Source organism: Psittacula echo (assembly GCF_963264785.1).
Source record: "Psittacula echo genome assembly, chromosome: 11".
NCBI classification, from domain to species: Eukaryota; Metazoa; Chordata; class Aves; order Psittaciformes; family Psittacidae; genus Psittacula; species Psittacula echo.
In genome coordinates, this window is record NC_137746.1 from 2,172,995 (window position 1) to 2,193,521 (window position 20,527).

The following is a 20,527-nucleotide window of genomic DNA, read 5'->3' on the forward strand; positions in this document are numbered from 1 at the left end:
GCCTTGAGCACTTCCTTCCATTCCTGATCCCACTCAGAAGAGTGTGGTTCATGCACTGGATGGGCAGGCACCCGTTCCTGCTTCAGCTGCACCTTCCAAGCAGCGGACAAGGAAGAGGAATGCCCTCCTGGATTCATGTCTGTTCACTTCTGGACATGGGAGGGAAATGAGAACAGCCATGTAAGTGTCTCAGGTCTATAGAAATAGCTTTTACTGTCCTCACTGGCAACTTTCAGAGAGTCTGTATCAATGCACCTCTTTGTTTTCACAGAAACCTTAGGAAAGGAACAGCAAATAACCTAATTCACTCCTTGCTGTAGCAGATTGCTCCTAACTTGGGAACTAGGACTCCAGAAGCAATCCGGTGTGTGACTGGATGGGAATTATCTGACACAATAGCCAGTGTGTGATGGCTCAAACCCCACTCTGCATCCTCAAGCATGAAATATTGGTTATTTCAGCATTTCCACCAGTCCTCCATGAAGCTTCTCCCGTGGATATCCCATAAAGTGCCGTCAACTGAGAGATGTTCCCTTCGGCTGGGAGCTAACAGTAGGAAATCCTTTATGTTTCCACCCGGAGCTGCAGTTCAGTCTGCTCCAGGGAGCAGCTGGGGCTTGTCATCCCCCTCTCTTTGCATGTTAATGTGATCTTAAGACCCTTCAATCTCCAGGCTCACTGTATTCACAGTACGTTCACACCAGCACTCAGCACGTTAGAGACCATCAAAGACGTGTGACAGGGATCATGAAAAGCAAGGAAAGTTGCCACTGAAGGTAAAGCATGAGTGGAGAAAGTGTTGTATCCCTGCATTTAAAAGGTGTTAGGCTTCCCATGTGCTTCAGTCTTGTTGATGAAGGCTGAAAAATAAGGATTTGACTGTTATGATGAACTCTAAATGCTTATGGGTACATGGCTTTCCAGTTTAACCCTTCAGGAAAATGCTTACGTGGAAGGGAACATGTAAAGAACAAAGATGGGGTTTGATTTCAGCTATTCTGATAAAGCAGGAAAAGAGCTCCCAATTCTCATGCTTCATTTCTACTCTTTACCATTATCCTCTGCACTGAAGCTCTAGGAATGTGCACGATGGGGAGCTGTGCCTCAGAAGGAGCAAAAGTCAGTGGTACAATACAGAATGGGCATTCTTGGGTTTGATCTTGCACAAGTAATTTGCTATTTCACACTCTCTAGGACATCATTTCAGGAAATGAAAATCAGAGCTGCAAAATGCTGGGTTAGGCAGGACATGAATGTTCTTACCCGGGTGTCTGGGGTGATCAGCCTTGTGCCACCTGCAAAGGTGTAACTTACCTGCAAAAGGCACACTTGCACCACAGCACTATCCCTCCACCTCCCTGATGTCACACACTTTTACTGAGCTATCCCCAAAATGTTCTATTCAGGAAGTTAATCACCAGAATAAGCATAAATGGTAAAAGGGTCTGAAGAGATTCTTTCCCCTGGGGGATCCCAGAACATTTTGTTTTCCTGTCCAGCAGAGAATGAATCTGTCTTCCTTGTGGTGTGCTAACCACACACTTAGCCAGTAGCTGTTGCCAGTGACGTGCATGGATCTCTGACAAGGACCTTTCCCCCCACACAAGCTAAGAAATTAAAAACAATAGCATTGGAGGAGAGGAAGGAAACTGCCAGGCTGGAATAGAACTCATGGGTACAAGAAACATAGAGAATACATCAAACTACAAGGGAAAACCTATTTCAGTGGATGATGATTCTCTCTCTTTCCCGCTGGGAGAGGGGAGGAAGCTGAGTTCTACCCTGAAGAATCTGGGGTGTGCACATGGTGGTGAAAGGCGTGAGAGTAAGAGACATCCTTGGGAGTGTCAGAGTGCACCAGAACAATGGAGGGAACATAGCAGGAGGAGGAGATGTTCTTTGTAATTTAGCTGATCTCAAATTCATGGGTGTTTGAAGCAGAAACATTTAACCTCCTGAGGCTCATCTGTCTAAATAGCAAGACACCTGCCAGTATTGTATCTAAAACTACAGATATCTCTTACAACAAATGAGAACCTAAGCAATAAGTAATGATGCTTTATTTGGGCAGAGTGATAGAGTCCAGACAAAAGGGAAGCAAGTTTTCCCCTCTGCACAGGCAACAGGCATCCTGCTTGGCCACATCCTTTAATACCAGCCCTGAAATTACTCTCTTGTGAAAGCTTCTTAATAGTGTTTAACTACGCAGGCTCGACCACGTGGAGTACAGGCTGTCACACCAGTGCGCTCTTAGGAGCATGACACTCGTTTCCATTGTTCTCCAGGTATTTGGGAAAATAAACCAGGCAGCTAAAATAGCCCCTGGAATAACTGCAGCTGTTAGAGCATCACCTACCCAAAATCAGGTATTTTATGGAGCAAGGGAAGTCGTGTTTCACAGGTCACTTGAGCCAAGCACTAAAACTGGAACAGCAGCTTTGGTTCCTACTGAGTACCTGTGTTTACTGCTCAGTGCACGCCTGCTGGCTGATGTACCATAAATAAGACAACTGTGTGCAAAAGGAATTCCTAGGATACTACTGTTATCCCTACATTGAATGCCCACTTCTGTGTTATCTGGACTGTGGGAATGCTGAACAACTTGCCTAGGTGGCAGCATGAGTTACCTTCTAAAAACCAAGGTCAGGATTTGAGTTATTGCAGATCCATGAGGACTGTCATAGCACAGATTTCAGTTTGCTTCTTATTCTAGTCTCCCATTCAGGTTGTGTTCCAGCCATGTGCACTTGGAGAGTATTGACTGATCTTTTCCATGAGTTTTAGCTCTAACACGAGCTGATAAATTACTTGGTTTGCTATTACATCTCTGGTAAAAAAACCTAAACCAAACATAGAGGAAAAACAAGAGAATCTCTTAACACAGGATTCATGCTCCGGTTCCTTTCTACTTGCTTCTCCCCTGTTACGCAGGAGAACTTTTTATCTCCAGCTTTTCATGTCGGGTTCCTGGCAGGGAATCGCAGAAGATTCCCACACTACTGGAAATAGTATTTTATGTACTGAAGTTGGAAAAGGAGAACGTGTTCTGCCAAAGAACAAGGACAAACCCCTGACCTCTGCAACAACAACAGACGAGATACTTGGAAATGCTCATGTTACCACGGAAGTTCTCTAAGTAATAAATCAGTCTTGATGGACCTGTGTCCTTACCTGGTTGTCACTTTTGAAAGCATCGTGTATTGTCTGTGTAGTGTAATGATTTAGTGATGTCCTCAACATAAAAAAGACATGGAACTGCTGGAACAAGTCCAGAGGAGGCCATGAGGGTGATCAGGGACTGGAGCACCTCCTGTATGAAGACAGGCTGAGAAAGTTGGGGCTGTTCAGCCTGGAGAAGAGAAGGCTGCGTGGAGACCTCAGAGCAGCCTTCCAGTATCTGAAGGGGGCCTACAAGGATGGTGGGGATGGACTCTTCATCAGGGACTGTAGTGACAGGACAAGGGGTAACGGGTTCAAACTGAAACAGGGGAAGTTTAGATTGGATCTAAGGAAGAAATTCTTTACTGAGAGGGTGGTGAGGCACTGGAATGGGTTGCCCAGGGAGGTTGTGAATGCTCCATCCCTGGCAGTGTTCAAGGCCAGGTTGGACAGAGCCTTGGGTGCCATGGTTTAGCGTGAGGTGTCCCTGCCCATGGCAGGGGGGTTGGAACTGGATGATCTTTAGGTCCTTTCCAACCCTAACTATTCTATGATGTTAAAAATAGCAGCTTTTAAGACCCAGGCTGCCCCTTCCGCTGCTGTTGTGCCTGCAGTGATACCAGGCACAGCACCAAGGGCCTACAGTTGAGGAAATGTCAATTTTCCTCGGATTTTGGGTTGAAGGAAACACTAGAAATATTATAAACCAACTTGGAACCAAATCCATCAGTACAAGACAGACAATTGTGCCGTAAAGGGCAAGCGGTGAAGCGAACAGGAAGGAATGGCTGGAGAAAGGGAAGAAACAAACCCACTCTTGTTTTTTCGGAAGGAAAGAGACAACAAAAGGACAAACACAAGCTGTGTGCCTGCAGCTTTGATCTCGTACAGTTACACATTGGACTCGGTGTAAGGAAGGAAATCTTCCGAGGCGTGTTTGATGCCGGGCTGCTTCCTGGTGTCCCTGAGGGGCCATTGCCCCAGGGCTTGGGAGGACCTGGGAACCAGCACAGGGCGGCTTTGTGAAACCACACAGGGCTTCTGAGCTGGAAAACTGCTTTTATTGCAGGTTGAGAGCTACACTGGTAGGTGAGTAAAGCAGAATGGGGTCAGCTCTGGGGAGTCTGAGCCCCCCCCACCATGGCTGTGGAGTCACAGGCTTTTAGAAGCTCAAGAATCAAGAAACTGCACTCACTGAACCCCAGCCTGGCTTGCGTTGACCCCTTCCACTGGAGCAGCTTGCTCCAAGCCCCTGTGTCCAACCTGGCCTTGAACACTGCCAGGGATGGGGCAGCCACAGCTTCTCTGGGCACCCTGTGCCAGCGCCTCAGCACCCTCACAGGGAAGAGCTTCTGCCTAAGAGCTCATCTCAGTCTCCCCTCTGGCAGGTTCAAGCCATTCCCCTTGGCCTGTCCCTACAGGCCCTTGTCCAAAGCCCCTCTCCAGGTTTCCTGCAGCCCCTTTAGGCACTGGAGCTGCTCTCAGGTCTCCCCTTCAGGAGCCTTCTCTTCTCCAGGCTGACCCAGCCCAGCTCTCTCAGCCTGGCTCCAGAGCAGAGCTGCTCCAGCCCTCGCAGCATCTCCATGGCCTCCTCTGGCCTCGCTCCAGCAGCTCCACGTCCCTCTTGTGCTGTTGCCCAGCGCTGGATCAGGGCTGCAGGAGGGGTCTCCCTAGCACACACCAGAGGCGGACACCCGGAAGCGATGTTCATGTGCAATTAACTCACAAAATGACCCATTTCGGTGTTTCCAGCTTAAACTCCGCCCGCCCCGCCAGGCGGCGCCCCCAGCGCGCATGCGCCGACCCACTCCTAACCCTCGCGAGCCTTCCCGCCGTGAGGCCCTTTGGCCCCGCCCTTTCCCCACCCTCCCGCGGGCGGAGGGGCGTGGCCCCGCTGAGCCCCGCCCCCTCCCTCCGCCCCGCCCCTCGCCCGTCTCGCTGAATCTCTAGGTTAAAGAGCCCGCTCTCATGCTTTTCCGCCTAGAGGGACTATGTGCGGTGGGTGAGCGGCGCAGGGGCTCGGGGCGGCGGTGGTGGCTGCTGGCGGCTTGAAGGGAAGGAGCGGTCCGGCTGCGGGCGCTGGGTGTGGTGGAAGAGCTGGTACCGCCGCGCCGTGAAACTCCTCACCCGCCCGCGTCGCTTTGTGCGTCCCCGCTGGGCGGAGCCGCTGGGCGCGCGCGGGGTGTCCCGCTCCGGCCGGTAACTTCCCGCAGCCGCGCGGACGCTTCGTCTCGTCCCGGCGGGGCCGCGCCGCCGCCGCCTGGACCCGCGCGATGGGGAGCGGCGCCGGCCGCCGGGGGAGCGCGGCGGGACCCGCCGGCGACACCTGCCCCTCGCCCCGCCGCTGAGCCCGCAGCCGCCCCGCACCGTGAGCAGCGGGCACCGCGCCCGCCCCGGGGCCTGCCCGCCCCGCGCCCCCGCCGCTCCCGCTTCGGCTTCCTCCCGTCCCGGGCCCGCCGCGGCTCCGTGCGCAGCGGCGCGGCCTCCCCGGGCCGCCGGCGCGGGGAAAGTTTCGGGGCGCGTCCCCGCCCCGCCGCGGCGAGAGGGGCCCGGCGGAGCCGCGGCTGAAGGCGCGGTGCCGGGTGCCGCCTTCCCGCACCGCCTGCAGGCATCGCCCCCCGCGGCCCGGCCCCGGGCGCTGCGGACCGCAGGAGCAGGGCAGTAGAATGAGCGCTCCTGTGGACCCCAGGATCAAACAGGCTTTGCGGAAGAAGCCCTCGGAGCGGACTCCGGAGGTGAGTGGCTCTTTGCGTCTGTTTCCCTGTTTTCCCTTTGCTCTGACCCCGTTCCCCAGCCGTCCCGCCCGGTGCCGGGTGCTTGCGGGCGGCACATGGCCAGGCTGGCGCTCGCGAACTCCGACCGTGTGCAGCTGCGTTATTTATTCATTTCTCCTTTCCAAAGTTGGGCTTCTCGAGGCCGGCAGCCTTTTAAACACCCTGGATATGGACACAGGGCGGCTGATGAGCTCCTTGGGGCCAGGCTGTAGGGAGAAGATCACTGGAAAGTAAAACCGTGCCTATTTCAGCGATGCAAAACTTATGGGAAAAGTGAGGGAGCTGCGAGGCTTTCCTTACCTGTGCGGCGATGCAGATTTAAACAAAACCAGGCTAATTATGCTTCAGACTTCATAAAGAGCTGCTTTTCCAGTGAGTGGGAGTGGAGAAATGTGCGAGCCTGGTTAGTGACAATAAAACGCGCTCTTCAGTGGGCTGCCTCCTCTGTCCCTTCCACACAAGCTGGAATCAGCGTGGATTTTGGGGAATGGTAATGTCATTGCGTTAATGTAATAGTGAAATACGTTTGGTAGCATTTGCAAGGCTGACTGGAGTTCGGTGCTTGCTTACCCAGGCTGCTTCTTTATTTGTTTCTTTTGCTGTGATTTGTTATGTTTCCGATGTGCTCAAGAGTCAGTGGTATGAAACGATACGCTTGTCCCTTTGAGACCGGGAAACATCTGTTCTCCCTTGGTACTTCATGAGAGCAGAATGTCCTGCCTGGGCTTCCTTATAAGTTAATTATCAAGAGGATACTTGGGAAAAGCTGCTGCGGAGATGGCTTCAGAGTGTGTCTGAGCAAGACAGAGCCCCCCATTCCCCTTCAGTTTCACTCGTGTGAGTGAAATACATTCAGTCCCAATGTTTACTCGCCTTGGGATATCTGGTATGTTTCTGCTCATGTCTCTACTCCCTATATTAATGATAAGGCAGTCTCCCTGCTCTGTTTTCTTCCTTTTATCACTCCTCTCTTGCTTCAGAGCAAGCTCTTCTCTTGCTTCTTCCTCTCCAGCTGTACTCCTCACTTAGCAAAATTCCTGTGCTCCTGTGCTTTGCAGTGTTGGGCAACCCGGTTCATCACAGCAGTGGCATTCAGGCACCAGCATACCGTGCTGGCTTGTCACCCTTTGACTTTGGGAACAGGTAATCTGCTCTGGCCTGAAACATCTGCCCACTGCTGCCTCCTGCACTGCCCATGTCTCCTGGCTCTGTAGGGCTCTTTGTTCTTTATTTCTTACCAGGCATGACACATTCCCCCCACCCAGGAACTGTAATGGATTTTTTTTTTAGGGTTGTCACCTTACTTTGGCTAAAAAAGCCTTAAAATAAATATTTAGCTTAACCTTGTAATATTAACTGGCAGGCACCGTGATGTGGAAGGTGTCTCTGACTATGGCAGGGAGTTGGAATTGGATAAGCTTTAACATCCCCTCCAAAGCAAACTATTCTGTGGTCCTGTGATGTCCAGCTGCACTGGACTGTGCTTGTGGGTTCATGTGGATCTGTGCAGATTCCCACTGAGGCTGACATCAGGGTTGAATCTGCCAAGGTATCTCAATTGTTGGCCAGGTTGGATGGGGCTTGGAGCAGCCTGCGCTAAGTGGAAGGTGTTCCTGCCCGTGGCAGGGATTGGAACTGGATGAGCTTTAAGGTCCCTTCAACCCAAACCAGGCTGGGATTCTATGAAAAAACTAAGTTTTTATCTTTTCTTATTTATGACACCTCTAAAATGATTTAAATAAATAATCTTAATTCCCTTGTAAATCTGACCCTTTGTAGCAGGAAGCTGGGGACCATGCACAGCGAGACTACTCATGATTAAAGTTAAAACTCAGCAAGGCTGGGTCCTCTGCTCTTGTTGCCTGTTGCTGTGTGGATACTTGCAGTCAAACCACTTTTATTTCTTGGGGTGCCTTTGTTTATATACATTTAGAAGCTCCCTGACTTCAGGAAAAGCCCTGAAGAGGCTGTATTTGGGAGTCCCCATTCTGCATCTGTCCTACCTGTTCAGACACAAAGCTGAAAATCAAACCACTCTGTGCCAGATTCCCAGGCATATGCTCGGAGCTGTGCAGACAGATGGGTATAGGGTGATACGGGGACCAGAGGAAACAATTGCAGTGTAGTTTTTACATTAATTTCTTTATTTGTAACCAGACTGAGCATCCGGACTTGTCAGCTCTCTTCTTTACACTGTAAGACGTGGGTCAGGGAAGCTGAAACCCACTCAGCGCAGCCAGCGGGGTCAGACCCCAGTTTTAGGTGTCCCAGCACAGGACATACGAGCTGGTGACTCCTCAAGTACCCAGTTGTGCACAGACTCTGGCTTCATTGCTACCCTCCTACTCTCATAGAAAGGCCTCATCAGCTCCTCCCACATGGAATCAGCTGCGTGGGGCACTTTGACTGCATTCTTATAGAGGAACCCCCCCCAGATTCCCTAAACCATAGTTGGTATTTTATGATAAGCCAGTGCTGCTTGACCCCATGGGTTTCAGTTGCTTTCAGTCCCCTTTTGCCCCCTTCTCTGTTTGGATCCTGGAGTTTATACGAGCAGTTTACCTGGGCATTACAAATTACAGGGTTGAGGCTGCACTGATTGGTAGCGTGGTCTGGTGCTTCGTACCCATCATCTGTAGAGCAGTCTGGAAAAGTACAGATAAATAATCCACGCATCAAATATCGCTTCCCAGTGGTACAATTATCCACGTGATTTTGAGTTTTAGGGCTTTTCCTTGACAAAAAAAGAGGGAGATATTAAAATATTCTAATAATTTACCTCTTTTGGGAATGATCTCCATGACTTTGCTCAAATAAAATATTTCATTCTTGATGCTACAAATATTTTTGTTTGGAAAAAGCTGTGTTAGGGCAAGTTTTCCGTGTTGTAGTAGCATTCCACTGTTTGCTAATTGTTAAAGTGTATAAGCTATGCATATTAGACATGTACACACTTGATTTTGTTTTTTTGTTGTTGCTCAGATACTCCGTGTGTTATAATCTTTAATTTATTTGCCGATGGGGAGGTATTTTGATGAACTCCTAGAGATTGTAGCTAACATTTAATGATACAGATGTGTTTGTGCAATTACTCTTCTGTTACTCCGTTTGGTAACTTCCATTGGTACTTGGGACCTGTTGGTTACGTGGACTGAGTGTGACCGGGTGCCACTGGATGAATCTCTCTGCCTGTCTCTCAAGTTCAGCTTGAAAATGCAGAATTGGTGAGGGCTCTGTCAGATGGTACCTTTGATAACAGATTATCCTAACAAATCACCTTCTGTGCGCACTGGCTTGTCAGATAGAGGAAACCTTCACAGTAAATTGGACACTTAAGCACTTAACTCACACCTCTATTTAAACTGTAGGATTTCATACTCTTGCTTAATATTTTACTATCAGCATTAGTCTTCTGGGGGGGTGCTGCTGGCTGCGTGGTGTTAAATGTGCCAGTATTTATAATGCAGATCCTCCTTCTTGCAGGTTGGGAGTATGGGATTTAGTTACCTCTGTGAGGTGTTGTAGCTTTGTCTTGCACATCATCCCACCTATTTCTTGTCACAAGGGGGGGATAATTAAATTAGTAATTCGGGAGTATTTTAATAGTAGGAAATTGCTGTTTGAAGCCATAGGAGGGAAGGGAAGGGCGAATGTGTATGGCACCATGTATGCTCTCGTTAAAGGTTTAGTTTTTTGAGGCCCAGAATTCCTTCTCTGATCCGTACAAAGGCTGTGATGTTAGTTTGCTGGGGAGTGGTTCAATGCCTACCACAGATAAGGTCTCAGTGGCTGATAGGGCAAAATAGCAAATGATTATGCTCCTTTTTCTTTCTGTTTCCTCCTTCGCTCCCCCTATGAACGTGCTCTCTTCCAGTTTGAATTCCTCCTTTTCCCGACATAGGACTTTGCTCTAGACAGTGTTTCCTTTCCATGGTTGAGAGAGCTTTGCCTTTATTGGACTTCAAAGAGTTAGAGTCTATTTTTATACTGTAAGCTCTTGTATTTTCCCAACTTTGCCTTGTTTCAGTGATCCTTGATTAATGCTAATTCAACTTTATTTGGCAATAGCGGCTCCTCCTTCTCTTCCTGTTCCCTTTTTATTAATCCAGTGGAAAGAGGAAAAAAAACCTAATTTGCACAGTTGTGACACAACGGGGTCTGCTCTTGGGAACGTGTATGTGATGCTTCTTGACGGCTTCTATATAGAGAAATAGATCTGCAACGGATCTAAATCATGCACAAATAGTACATTGATGGGCATTATAAAATGGCTGGAATAAATAAAATAAATGATTGCTGACAGCATAACAAAGGCACTCTTGTACTGGAGCACAGCTGAGCCAGACAGAGGAGAACATCTGCTTCTTGTTTCCAGAAATAACTGGTATTTTCAAGTGGGATTTTTCATCCTTTTCAATAATTTTCTGTACACTCAGTAGGTGAAACAGGGGATTAGCCTGGGTTAAATCCATTGTTCCAGCAGTGAACTTTTAGGTGTTGATGTAACAACGGTGGTGTTTTGGGATGGTCATTAAATGTACTCAGAATTGTGGAATCACGGCAAAAATCTTGCCGTTATCTTACAGTGAAAAGAAGCTTGCATTAAATGAAGTTGCAGATGCTGGGCTGTATTTTAATACAAATTCCTTCCTGTTAGTATGTGGGCCTCCAAAACAGGGAAAGAGGAGTGATGGAAACCTGACTCCTGCCATAGTTTTCTACTAGCCTCTCCTTCACTCTACTTCTAACCTTTCTGCTACTTAACCTCTGTCTTATGTTTTCACCCCCATTTCTTTGTTAGTGATATGTTGCTTTATAAGGCTTTGTTGTGCAAATAACAGTTCTGGAGATGACCAATAGATTGTTCTGTAGCTCTCTGCTGTATCAGCAGGGAACTGGCCAGTGCTATAAAGCTCTCATCCTTTACCTGGGAGATCCTTGGTTCTGTCTTTGCATGTGGTTGTGCTTGGAAGTTGGAAGAGACCTCTAAAATCGATGTATTGGTTATTGCTGGGAGATAACCCAAGTGATGCTTCACATGTACTGACATGCCTGCGACTTACTACTAATAAATTCCTGGCTGGGTCATTGTGTGCCGTCTGAGTACAGAAAGGCAATGTGCATATGACAACAATTACTATTTACAGTTAGAGGAACATAAAAGCCTGTCATATAATTACGAATACTTCAGAAGCAGTTTTGTGAAGGCAACAGTTACAGGTTTATTTTTGCCCTGTATGATTGAAAAATCAAATGCAGAAAGTGGGTTTTATTAGCAGAAATGCTAAGTAACTGCAGCCTTAGAGAAGGACCTGAGAGTGTGCTGCCTCTCAGACACCCTGTTCTATCAGTGTCTTTTTAAGGCTGTGAAAGACCCAGAACTGTCAGGATTTCTTAAATATTAGATTAGTCTCTTGGAATAAAATGTGCTGTAAAGCTTTTTTTTCTTCCTTTTTATAGTCATCTGGTAAAATGAAAGCTCAGAACAGATGTACCTGAGGAGTGGCACCTTGGATGCGGCATTGGTGGCTGACAGCTCTTCGAATAGTTTGGGTCTTACAAGCACAACACAGGTTTTCTTCTTAATGAAGCAGGTCCTGAAGTTCTTTATTACTTTCAGTGCAACAGTAATGAACCTCCTCTCTTCTCCTGCTCTTCCTGCCCCATAGCTTTCAGCTGAAGGGAAAACAAAACCACAGGGTCTTTTTCCATGCTTATTAAATGAATGTATTTAAGCTCATGATACAGTGCTGACAACCCCAGAGGATTGTCGGACAGGCCTGGGAGCTGTGGGAGAGCTGTGTCTCTTCACTGCCAGCTCCAAGAGTTAGGAAGCTTTTAGAGCTTAGGTCTCCCTCTTGTTTTGTCGTGTAAGAGTGCTTTGGGTGGGTAGTTGTCTCTTATTATTCTATTTCTTAATACAGTGTAGTATTGTGAGTGTTCATCTCAATTAGACCTGTGGTTTTCCTGTAATAAAACAGCCAAGCATGCAAACTCTTGTACTCCCTCAGTAAAATGCTTCTTGAGAATTCCTTTTCATAAACTTTGTGTTTGCGCCTTGGTTTCAGAGATGAGCAAGAATGATGTTGTTCAATAGACGTGTCCCAATCTTCTGTTCCTAAAGTTCAAGTAAATACCAATCGATGCATGTTTGGTCAGTCTTACTAAACATCCCTGAGAAACCAGGGCAGGTTAAACCTGCTGTCCCCTTCCCTGAGCCCAGGCAGGGTCAAATCTCTTATGTGGGTAATTAAAATCAGTGATATTGGGTTATTTTACTGCAGTTGCTTTCATTGCCGTGTGGATACAGCTCCACTCTGGTGATGTGCAGTCAATTTCATAGAATCCCAGACTGATTTGGGTTGGAAGGGACCTCTAAGCTCATCCAGCTCCAATCCCATACCCCAGTCAGGGACACCTTCCTCTACAGCACGTTGCTCCAAGCCCCATCCAACCTGGCCTTGACGTATCTGTTTCTTGGCCAGAAGCACTCAGCAACCTGGCATATGTATTGGTACCCAAATAACTCAGGTTATCACTACCTGGAACCTGCAGTGCAACACACTTTCTGAAGCTGAAATCAGCCCTAAATGAGTTGCACTTAAATCCATCTGTTGTTTTAAATGAACCAAAATACAATATTGGAACATTTACCAGGTTTTAACCAGTATTAATGTGTGTAAATACTCAGCTGCAAGGGCTTCAATGTGTGTCTTAGGAGGGGTGTTTTGTTTGGTTTTGACCAGGTTTTGGAGCTTGGTTTTGCTGTGCTGTCATTCACAAGACTGAATGTGTGGCTCAGAATAGTCTTTTGATGATTTGTGTCTCAGAGACACACATAACGTTGTGTTGAGCCTTGGCCAAGGTACCGCATTGGCAGAGGAGGGCTCCTGGTTTGGCTGTTCCACTCTGGTTTGGCTGTTGGGCAGCTGGTGTCCGTCTGGAATTACCTGCAAGGAAACTTTGCTAGAGCTTTGCAGCAATAAATGGTTCTTCCAGTTTTCTTAACAGTTGAGGCCTGTTGACTTCGGTCAAATACAGATTCATGGTTCCAACCAAATAAATCAGGTTTCCAGGGCACTGTTTAACTTTGGGTACATATACTGGCTCTACTGAAGTGTCATTGACAAATAGGCTTTCTCTTAAATTTAGAGGCTGTCTAACAAAGTTTCCTTGTTCAAAAAGTCCGATGTGAAACAAGTAGAGAAAATAGCATGACCGTTGGGTGAGCCTTCCTGGTTTTAGAGTCTGTGTCCATATAAACCCATATTGTGGTTGAGGATGTCAAAGACTGTCCTGGAAAGGAGAATTTGGGCATGAGTGAAATGAGTTAAACTTGGATAGAAACAGAAACGTTGTGATGCTTAAGATGCCCTGAGGTGGGTGCATGAATTCTCCTGGTTAGTTATTTTTGCAAGAGCATTGTGAGCCAAAGCTGCCCAAACAACCCCCCAGAAACCCCAAATCCACAAAAAACCCCTTCCCCAAAGCGTTTTCTTTTTCACCTTTCAGGGTGGGTCAAATGCTAAAGAAAGTGAACTGTGATAAAACCTCAGGAAAGTAAATTAGAGACAGCATTCGTTCTTCATCACAGAACATAGTGCTGATAACCTGAGAACACACGCGTCTTCCATCTCATAGCTGTGACTTCATGGTTTCTGATCTGGCAGCCCAGGTTCAATCCAGGCCTTTTCCTTGGTTAAATAAGTGTCTGGTGCTCACATCATTACAGTGTGAAGTACTCAGTGCTGCTGGAAGTGTCCCAGGGATTGGCTTGTTAGAACTGGTGATAGTCACATTGGTTTCTAAAGCTTCTGCTTTAACTTTGGGTCTGTGAAGAGCCACTGGGACTGCATCGCTGCTGTTTTTCCTTTGCAGTGGCTGCTCGGACCTGATTCTGTAAAGCAAACATCTTGGTACCCACTGGTGTGAATCTCAGCACACTTTCCTGTCCTTTTCCTCTTACCTGTTCTGCTCTGCTCAGTACGCAGCCAGCACCAGCTGAGTTTGATGCTTCGTTTTCAGTTCCCAACTGCTGCTCTTGGGTCATGACTAACACAAATTCCTTCATGTCATGTAAAGTCTGCTCTACAGAGCATGGCTGTATTAAAGAGGAGATCAAATGGCAGCGCGCTAACAGCTCTGCGGACAATGGCTCATGTGTATGGGCATTGTTTGCAGAAAGCTCAGGGCTTGTGCTCGGTGAGTCACCAAGTTACATGTCAAGGTGAGAAGCCCTTCTACCGTCCTGGTTTGTCTATGGGATGTAATTTCCAATTCTGAGTCATTCAGATGAAGCGGTGAGTAGGAATGTGGTTCTGTTGTGGGAAGCAAGTGGATGGACATCTTCAAGCACTGTCTTGGCCTTCTGAAAGGTGTACTGCTCCTATCTCAATGTGTTAGTCCAGCTTAAATGGAGTGTGCAGTTAGGTCTAGCTGAGACAGAGCTCCAAGTCGGAGCCTTGGGTTGCTTGAGGAATGATATGAAAACTGATGAGCACAGTTGCGTGCTGCCTGGTTGCGTGGCTTCAGCACTTCTTGTGTCTGATACTTGGTGGTGTTGTTGAATCTGGACATTAAGTATAATGAAAATACAGTGTTTGCCTCGCGTGTAGTTACACACAAAAGTCAGAGGCTGTTGCCTCATCTTACTTGCTTCTGCTTGTTGGGATTCATTGAAGGAAGCGAGGCCACAACAAAAGAGTAACAAAACATTTTGGCTTTGTAATTTGTGTGTCAGTGTCGCTTTCTATGACTGCTCTGTGTCTGTGCGTGCGCACCTGTAGGTGTCTACTGCACACCTCATGGATGTGACTTCTAGGTATCTCTTCTGGGAGATACATGGTAATGGTAGTGATGTCTTCACACACAGAAGAGCCGTCTTTGGCCTAAAAGAAATGCCCTTGGGTATTTTATGTCATGCTTTACTATGTCCATGGTCCGGTATGTGTAGGAACGGCTTTGTCTGAACCCCCTGTTACCAGGTGTGGTTTCATCTCTTTTTATTGCTCATTTTGTTTTATGTTTTAAGCTTCTCATTCTGATATAATCCCATACAGAGAGATACTCTAGCTCTGGTTTTATGAGCACTGTGCCTGTTGATTCAGTGCTGGTTGTTGGTTAAAGGCATTTGAGAGTCTGGAGATAATCAAACATCTCTGCTGCCTGTGAGGCATGGTGTGCTAAAAGCTGTCATTGCCTTGTGCTTTTGGTCTGTCTCAACAGCATCCCCCAGATGAGGTTGATGCATCTGGGAAGAGCTCCTGTACCACAGCTCACCTCTGCAGGAGGTTCTGGTAGTCCCGTGGTACTTCCTCTCCTGGGCTGGTCTTTCTGGTGGCCTCTGCTTTGACTTGGGCTGTGGCAGTGCTGTCCTGTATCTGCCTTTGGATGCCCTTTTTCTGTAGCAGCGAGCTTGCAGGGGGCTTAGTGGGATGTCCTGAAAGAGATGCACATCCTGCCTGCTCTTATTCCTATTTTGTCCCAAGCAGCTGGCTTTAGAAGATGCAGTCGATGGCTCTAGGGTTTTCTGGCCTGTCCATCCAGTTGTCAACAAGGCTTTTGTATCTGGGAGGTTATTGTAAAACAGGAACTGACTGTTTTCCCTGCGTCGTTGTCAGAATGCTGGGAGCTTACACAGATAGTATTTACGGATGTTTTTCAAGCTGTTGGCCTAAGTAACTGTAACTAAAGAACAGAGATCAGAGCAGCTTGCTTTGTGATAATCACGGTAAATGTGGGATTTAGGGCTCGACAGATGTGATTTTGCAGACTAGGGCATGTTATTATTGATCTAATGTTTTGAGGCTTAGTTCTCTAAACTGTTGGGGTAGAGTGGACCTAAGTTTAGCTTCTAGGAGGGTGAAAAACGGCTTTGCTGTCACAAAGGCTTCTGATGCTACTGAAGAGCTGCTGGGATCCAGTGTGCCACAGTAGTTGTCAGCAAGCAGGTAGTGACTGCAGCATCTCATTGTCTGTACTCCAGTCTGCTAAAGTCAAGCTGGTGATTAGTACCTGTAACTTTCCTGTATCAAGCTCAGTTTGGTTCTTTACAGAAGGCAGTAAGATTTCATATGAACCTTAAGCTGTGTTAAAAGAGTAAATGAAGTCGGAGAGAATCAGCGTGGTTGTTTCCCAGTGATTTTCCAGGGAGCCTATGAAGTGGTGTTGCCCAAAGATTACTTTTCCTATTCTTGCTTCCAATTACTGTTCCTGAAAAACTGGTTTTTCATTTTAATGGCAGCTGTGACAGCTCTGAGAGTGAGACCAGAAATTATGATGGAGTCCTGGAATTCTGCATTGGAATTTATTTCCTTCAGCATATACCTTTCCCCGCGCAGTGGGGTCATGCACTTGGCTTCATCTGCAGAATAATTTAACTGAGAGCTTTCACTGATGAATTAAGATGCACAATGTAAGTAACATATTTCTAGGACGCTGTTTTCTGTTGTATTATCTGGATTTAAACAGTGAATTTCAGGCACTTCCGAGGCAGTCAGGGTGTGTTTTGCAAAACTGTTAATCTAAGCTAAAAGTGCCTTGTTACTGACCTTGCAATAGGAACTCCTTGGAGATAATGGGATAGTGAGGAAGGGCGAGAAGAGGGTGTGGAAGGAGGTGGGAGAGAACTGCGAGTACACTTGGCATGCCGGAAAGTTACCAAATGGAAGGAAAGTACATTTCTCTTCTGCTTTTGTTCTCCCAAACTGCAAAGGCTGGAGGGCAAGAAGTCAGGACGAGGAGGTGTTACATTCCTCAGAGAAACCGTATTAAAGCCTCCAAAGTAAAAAGGGCATCATGAAAAAAGGCTGTTTTCTGAATAAGAACATCTCTTCAGGTATTACACCCAAACTGATTTCATATAAGCTTTGCAGAGGAGTTTCTGTAATGTTTATCCTGACAAAACTGATTCTTATGTCACTTTGTGTAAGGACAGCTGGATATCGGTGCATAGTGCAAATAAACGGGAAGAAGATAGCACTTAGTCGTAACGAACTTGCGTGTATGTGTGCTGTGGGAGGAAACTGGGGCCAAAGTGCCCAGCTATTGCCCACTTGTGGCCAGGCTCCACTTCTGAGGAGCAGTAAGAAGGAAGCCACATTCCTTGAAGCAGTTGTTGGAGCATCCCTGATGTGCTGCTGTTCCAAACATCGATGACGTCCTGCTGGTGTTTGCCCTATGACTGTCTAATAACCTTTATGCAACTGTGTGTGTGCTTCCATCACAAGAGCTGGGCATCTGCAGGTGAAAACAACTCTCTTGGCACTAAAAGGTGGGTCATGGCATTCTTGTCAATGGCCAAGAAGCCACCCACTTCCAAGGAGCATCCTGGCTAAACTGCTCATGCTGGTATTGCCAGACAAGCAGTTTCTAAGACTAGGAGGTCTTCTTGTTCCAGTGACCTCAGGCTTAAAACATAGAGGGTTTTCCTTTGTTTGATGAAGCTGTGATACACCCCTCTTCCTCTTTTGATGATTGCAGTGCAGGATTTGGGAAATACCCTTCATTCAGGGAAGCAGCACAAATTATTTACCATTCTGCATCTGGTTTCTCTGGGTTCCTCAGCTCTGCTAATTCTTGGTTATCTTTTAGCATGTTCAGAAGGGCTGGCAAATTCTTGCCAAATAAAACAAAATTAACTGCCTAAAGGAGTTCTCTCTTTGTAATCTTTGTGCCTGATTAAAGCATTGATATTTAAGCAGAATGGTTATTAATGGGCCTCGAATGTTGGTCCTTCTGGTCTGGAGGGAAGAAATTCTCGTGGTGGTGTGTCGTGTTGAGTTGAGGGCACACAGAGTTCGGCCTTTTGGCCAAATATGAATTCCTACAAAGAGGTGGTTCCAGAGCTGTTGTAATGTTTTTCATCTTGACAGTTTACATTGGAAAGAGCATCTGCCCTAGTACACTGTATTGTGTATTTAGCATTACAAAGTGATGGGGTCATTTCTGCTGTTGCATATTGATACTGGGAGGGCTTTTTATGCTCTTATCACGAAGATATCACTGCTTGCCAGTGGCTACTAGATATTGAGGGTTATCTAGGGAGGATATTCTACTTAAATCTGATATAATTTACCCTGTGTTCTCAGGGTTCTGTGTGACGCTGTCCAGTCTTAGGCTGCATTGGTTTGCCGAAGTAGAAGTGATCCTTCCAAGTGTTGCCGAAGGAGTTTCTGTTCCTGTTTCCCATTTGAAGTAGGAAGGAAACTGTCAGTCCTGTGTTAGACTGCTGAACTCCCATCAAATGCATCTGTTGGTTCCATTTGTGTTGGGTTGTAATGCTTTCTTCAGCACACTCTTCCGTAGATGCTGATTTACGTGATTTACAAGGTGCTTGGTGGAATCTGCAACACGTGCTGGTTCTTCCTAACCGATGGGCAGTCTTAGTACAGAAATGAAGGGGCATAATCCAGCTGGTGTGATCATTAGGAAGGATCTCTTTGCTTGCATGTCTGTGCTAGCCTACTGTGGCAGCAGCATGACTCCTGTGCCGTTGGGTTGCTCTTTTGGGTGGAGTTCATGGCTCAAGAGAGGAACTTTGTGTTGTTTTCTTTCCCCCTGTGTACACAGTGGCTAAAAGAAGGGGATTATGGTGTATAGCAGAGCTGTAGTTACAGATGCTGCATAACCAGTCAGAGTTGATCACAACCCTAAAGCTGAGAACTTCCATTGCACTTAGTTTAGATCTTTCAAATCCAGCAAATAAGGCTACATAGAACTTAGAGGTCGTGGGATTCAGTGTTCAGTATCATGAACAGTAACGTTGCTTTGAGTTTTCAAACCCTCTTGTCTGACTTTTCTTGCCTTAATGTATTTTTACCTGAAATAATTACATAGCTCTTGCAGTTGTGAGTGCTCATGTGATAGAGCAAGAAGCTTTTCTTAATGGGTCTTCCATTCCTCCTGGCACTCATGCAGAGTGCACCTCCCAAGTCCTGCAGTGGAGTAGCTATGTGAATGAGCAGTTTGTACGCTCTGAATGTGCTGCTTTTCAAGCAAACACGCTGCAAAGCTGTATTCATGTTCAGTATTATTGTGTAAAATGACTGAAATGCAATACCGGATCCTTCTGTTTCTCCTGGGGCTGGGATCTAGAATGTATGTTCTCCATATCTGCAGTCACAAGCACAACTATTCCGAGATTGTGGTGGTGTAATCTTCCTTTGAAGCATTCTGCTGTTGGGTCCAGACTTAGCCTTTCATCACCCAGTACAAAACTTCTTGTATGTGAGCTGGTGAGTCAAAAGTCTGAGTCTTAAATTAAGGCATTGCATTGCTGCTTATAAACCTAACTTTGATACTCAGATTAAGTTTAGTATTAGGGTTTTTTTCCCCTCATCTTCAGTGATGAATGGTAGTCTCGCTCTCTGAAAGCACAAGTCTTTTTAGATGAAACATTGTTTTGTTTAAAAGCAGGTTTATTATACCTCCGAAGAGGCTGTGGTTGGCTAACACTGGAAGGGTGAGGTGCTGGAGTAATCTCTGGCACATTGCTTTACAAATTAGTGTTGATCATGGTTTCATAGGAATGAGAAAGTTGAGATTGGCTTGTGTTGGGTTTGTATTCAAAGGTAATTACAGTCTCTGAAGTTCTTGGCCTCTCTAAGGTTGGAATTGCTGGTTGGAGTGGAAGAGGTTTCCGTATCACCTATACTCCAACCCAGCCGAAGCAGCCCGTGTCTCACATGTAATCAATTAGTATTGTTTTGATTTAGCACAGGGGTGGAGAGCGCAGTTACTCTGCATCTTGTCTGTAAGCCTATGGATGTTAGTCGTGAAGGTTGTATGCTTTGGGAAGCTGCGTGGCTGATGGGTAGCCTGTGGGATTTGGAGCTAGAAATCCCTGAGTAACGTTATTATCTCGTGGTTGATTCAGCTCCTGCCAGTACACTCATCTGTTGTTTCTCCTGATGCTGAAGCTGCTAATTTTCTTTAATTAGAATTACTTCCTTTGTATCATTATGCATCAGTGATCAATTGTAATTACTCAGGAAGTGCGGAGGTATATGTACCTCTGATACTTCTGTTGCTTTGATTTCAAACTTGAACCCTGTTAACCTCAATATATGAATATACATAGAATATAGCTCCTCAGGTTGGATCCCTAAGCTTCCTTGTGGTTTAGGGCACAGGTATGGTTGAAAAATACAGAAATAGATCTGAAAGCAGTAGCAGAATGCAAGTTTTTAGAGTTTTGCTGTGGTGGTTTGCAGTCAAATATAGCAGTAGAGTCAGTCTGGCTTATTTTTGTGCTACAAGTGAAGATGCTAAGAGCTACTGATCACACCTCTCTGCTTGGTGCGAGGTAAATGTATGTTTGCAAATACACAGATGCACATTACACAGGCACGTTGGCATTCCTCTGCATGAGAAGATACTGTAGTCACTGTGGCAATAGTAGAATGTAATTGTGGCAATCCACCCTCAGATAACTTACAACTTCTGTAAGAGCTATAGCCTTCTGTACATTACGGTAACTCTCCTGGGTTGCTCTGTCTGGTAGTGCTTAGGTATCCTAATGCCAGGATGCAGGAGGAATTTGCAGTAAAGTATATTCTCATGTGTTTTCTCACGTGCCAGTGCATTGCCATCAG

At 46.5% G+C, this 20,527-nt stretch overlaps 1 protein-coding gene across 3 annotated transcripts in view; it reads left to right on the forward strand.

Annotated features, from left to right (window-relative positions):
- Window positions 1-5,791: 5,791 nt before the first annotated feature.
- RAPGEF6 (Rap guanine nucleotide exchange factor 6) overlaps window positions 5,792-20,527 on the forward strand; it is a 116,024-nt gene continuing 101,288 nt past the window's right edge. For all 3 annotated transcript variants that reach the window (XM_080627496.1, XM_080627498.1, XM_080627497.1), the window contains exon 1: window positions 5,792-5,894. In XM_080627496.1, the coding sequence (XP_080483622.1) occupies window positions 5,826-5,894 (69 nt within the window). In that variant the 5' untranslated portion in view covers window positions 5,792-5,825. The remainder of the gene's footprint in view (window positions 5,895-20,527) is intronic.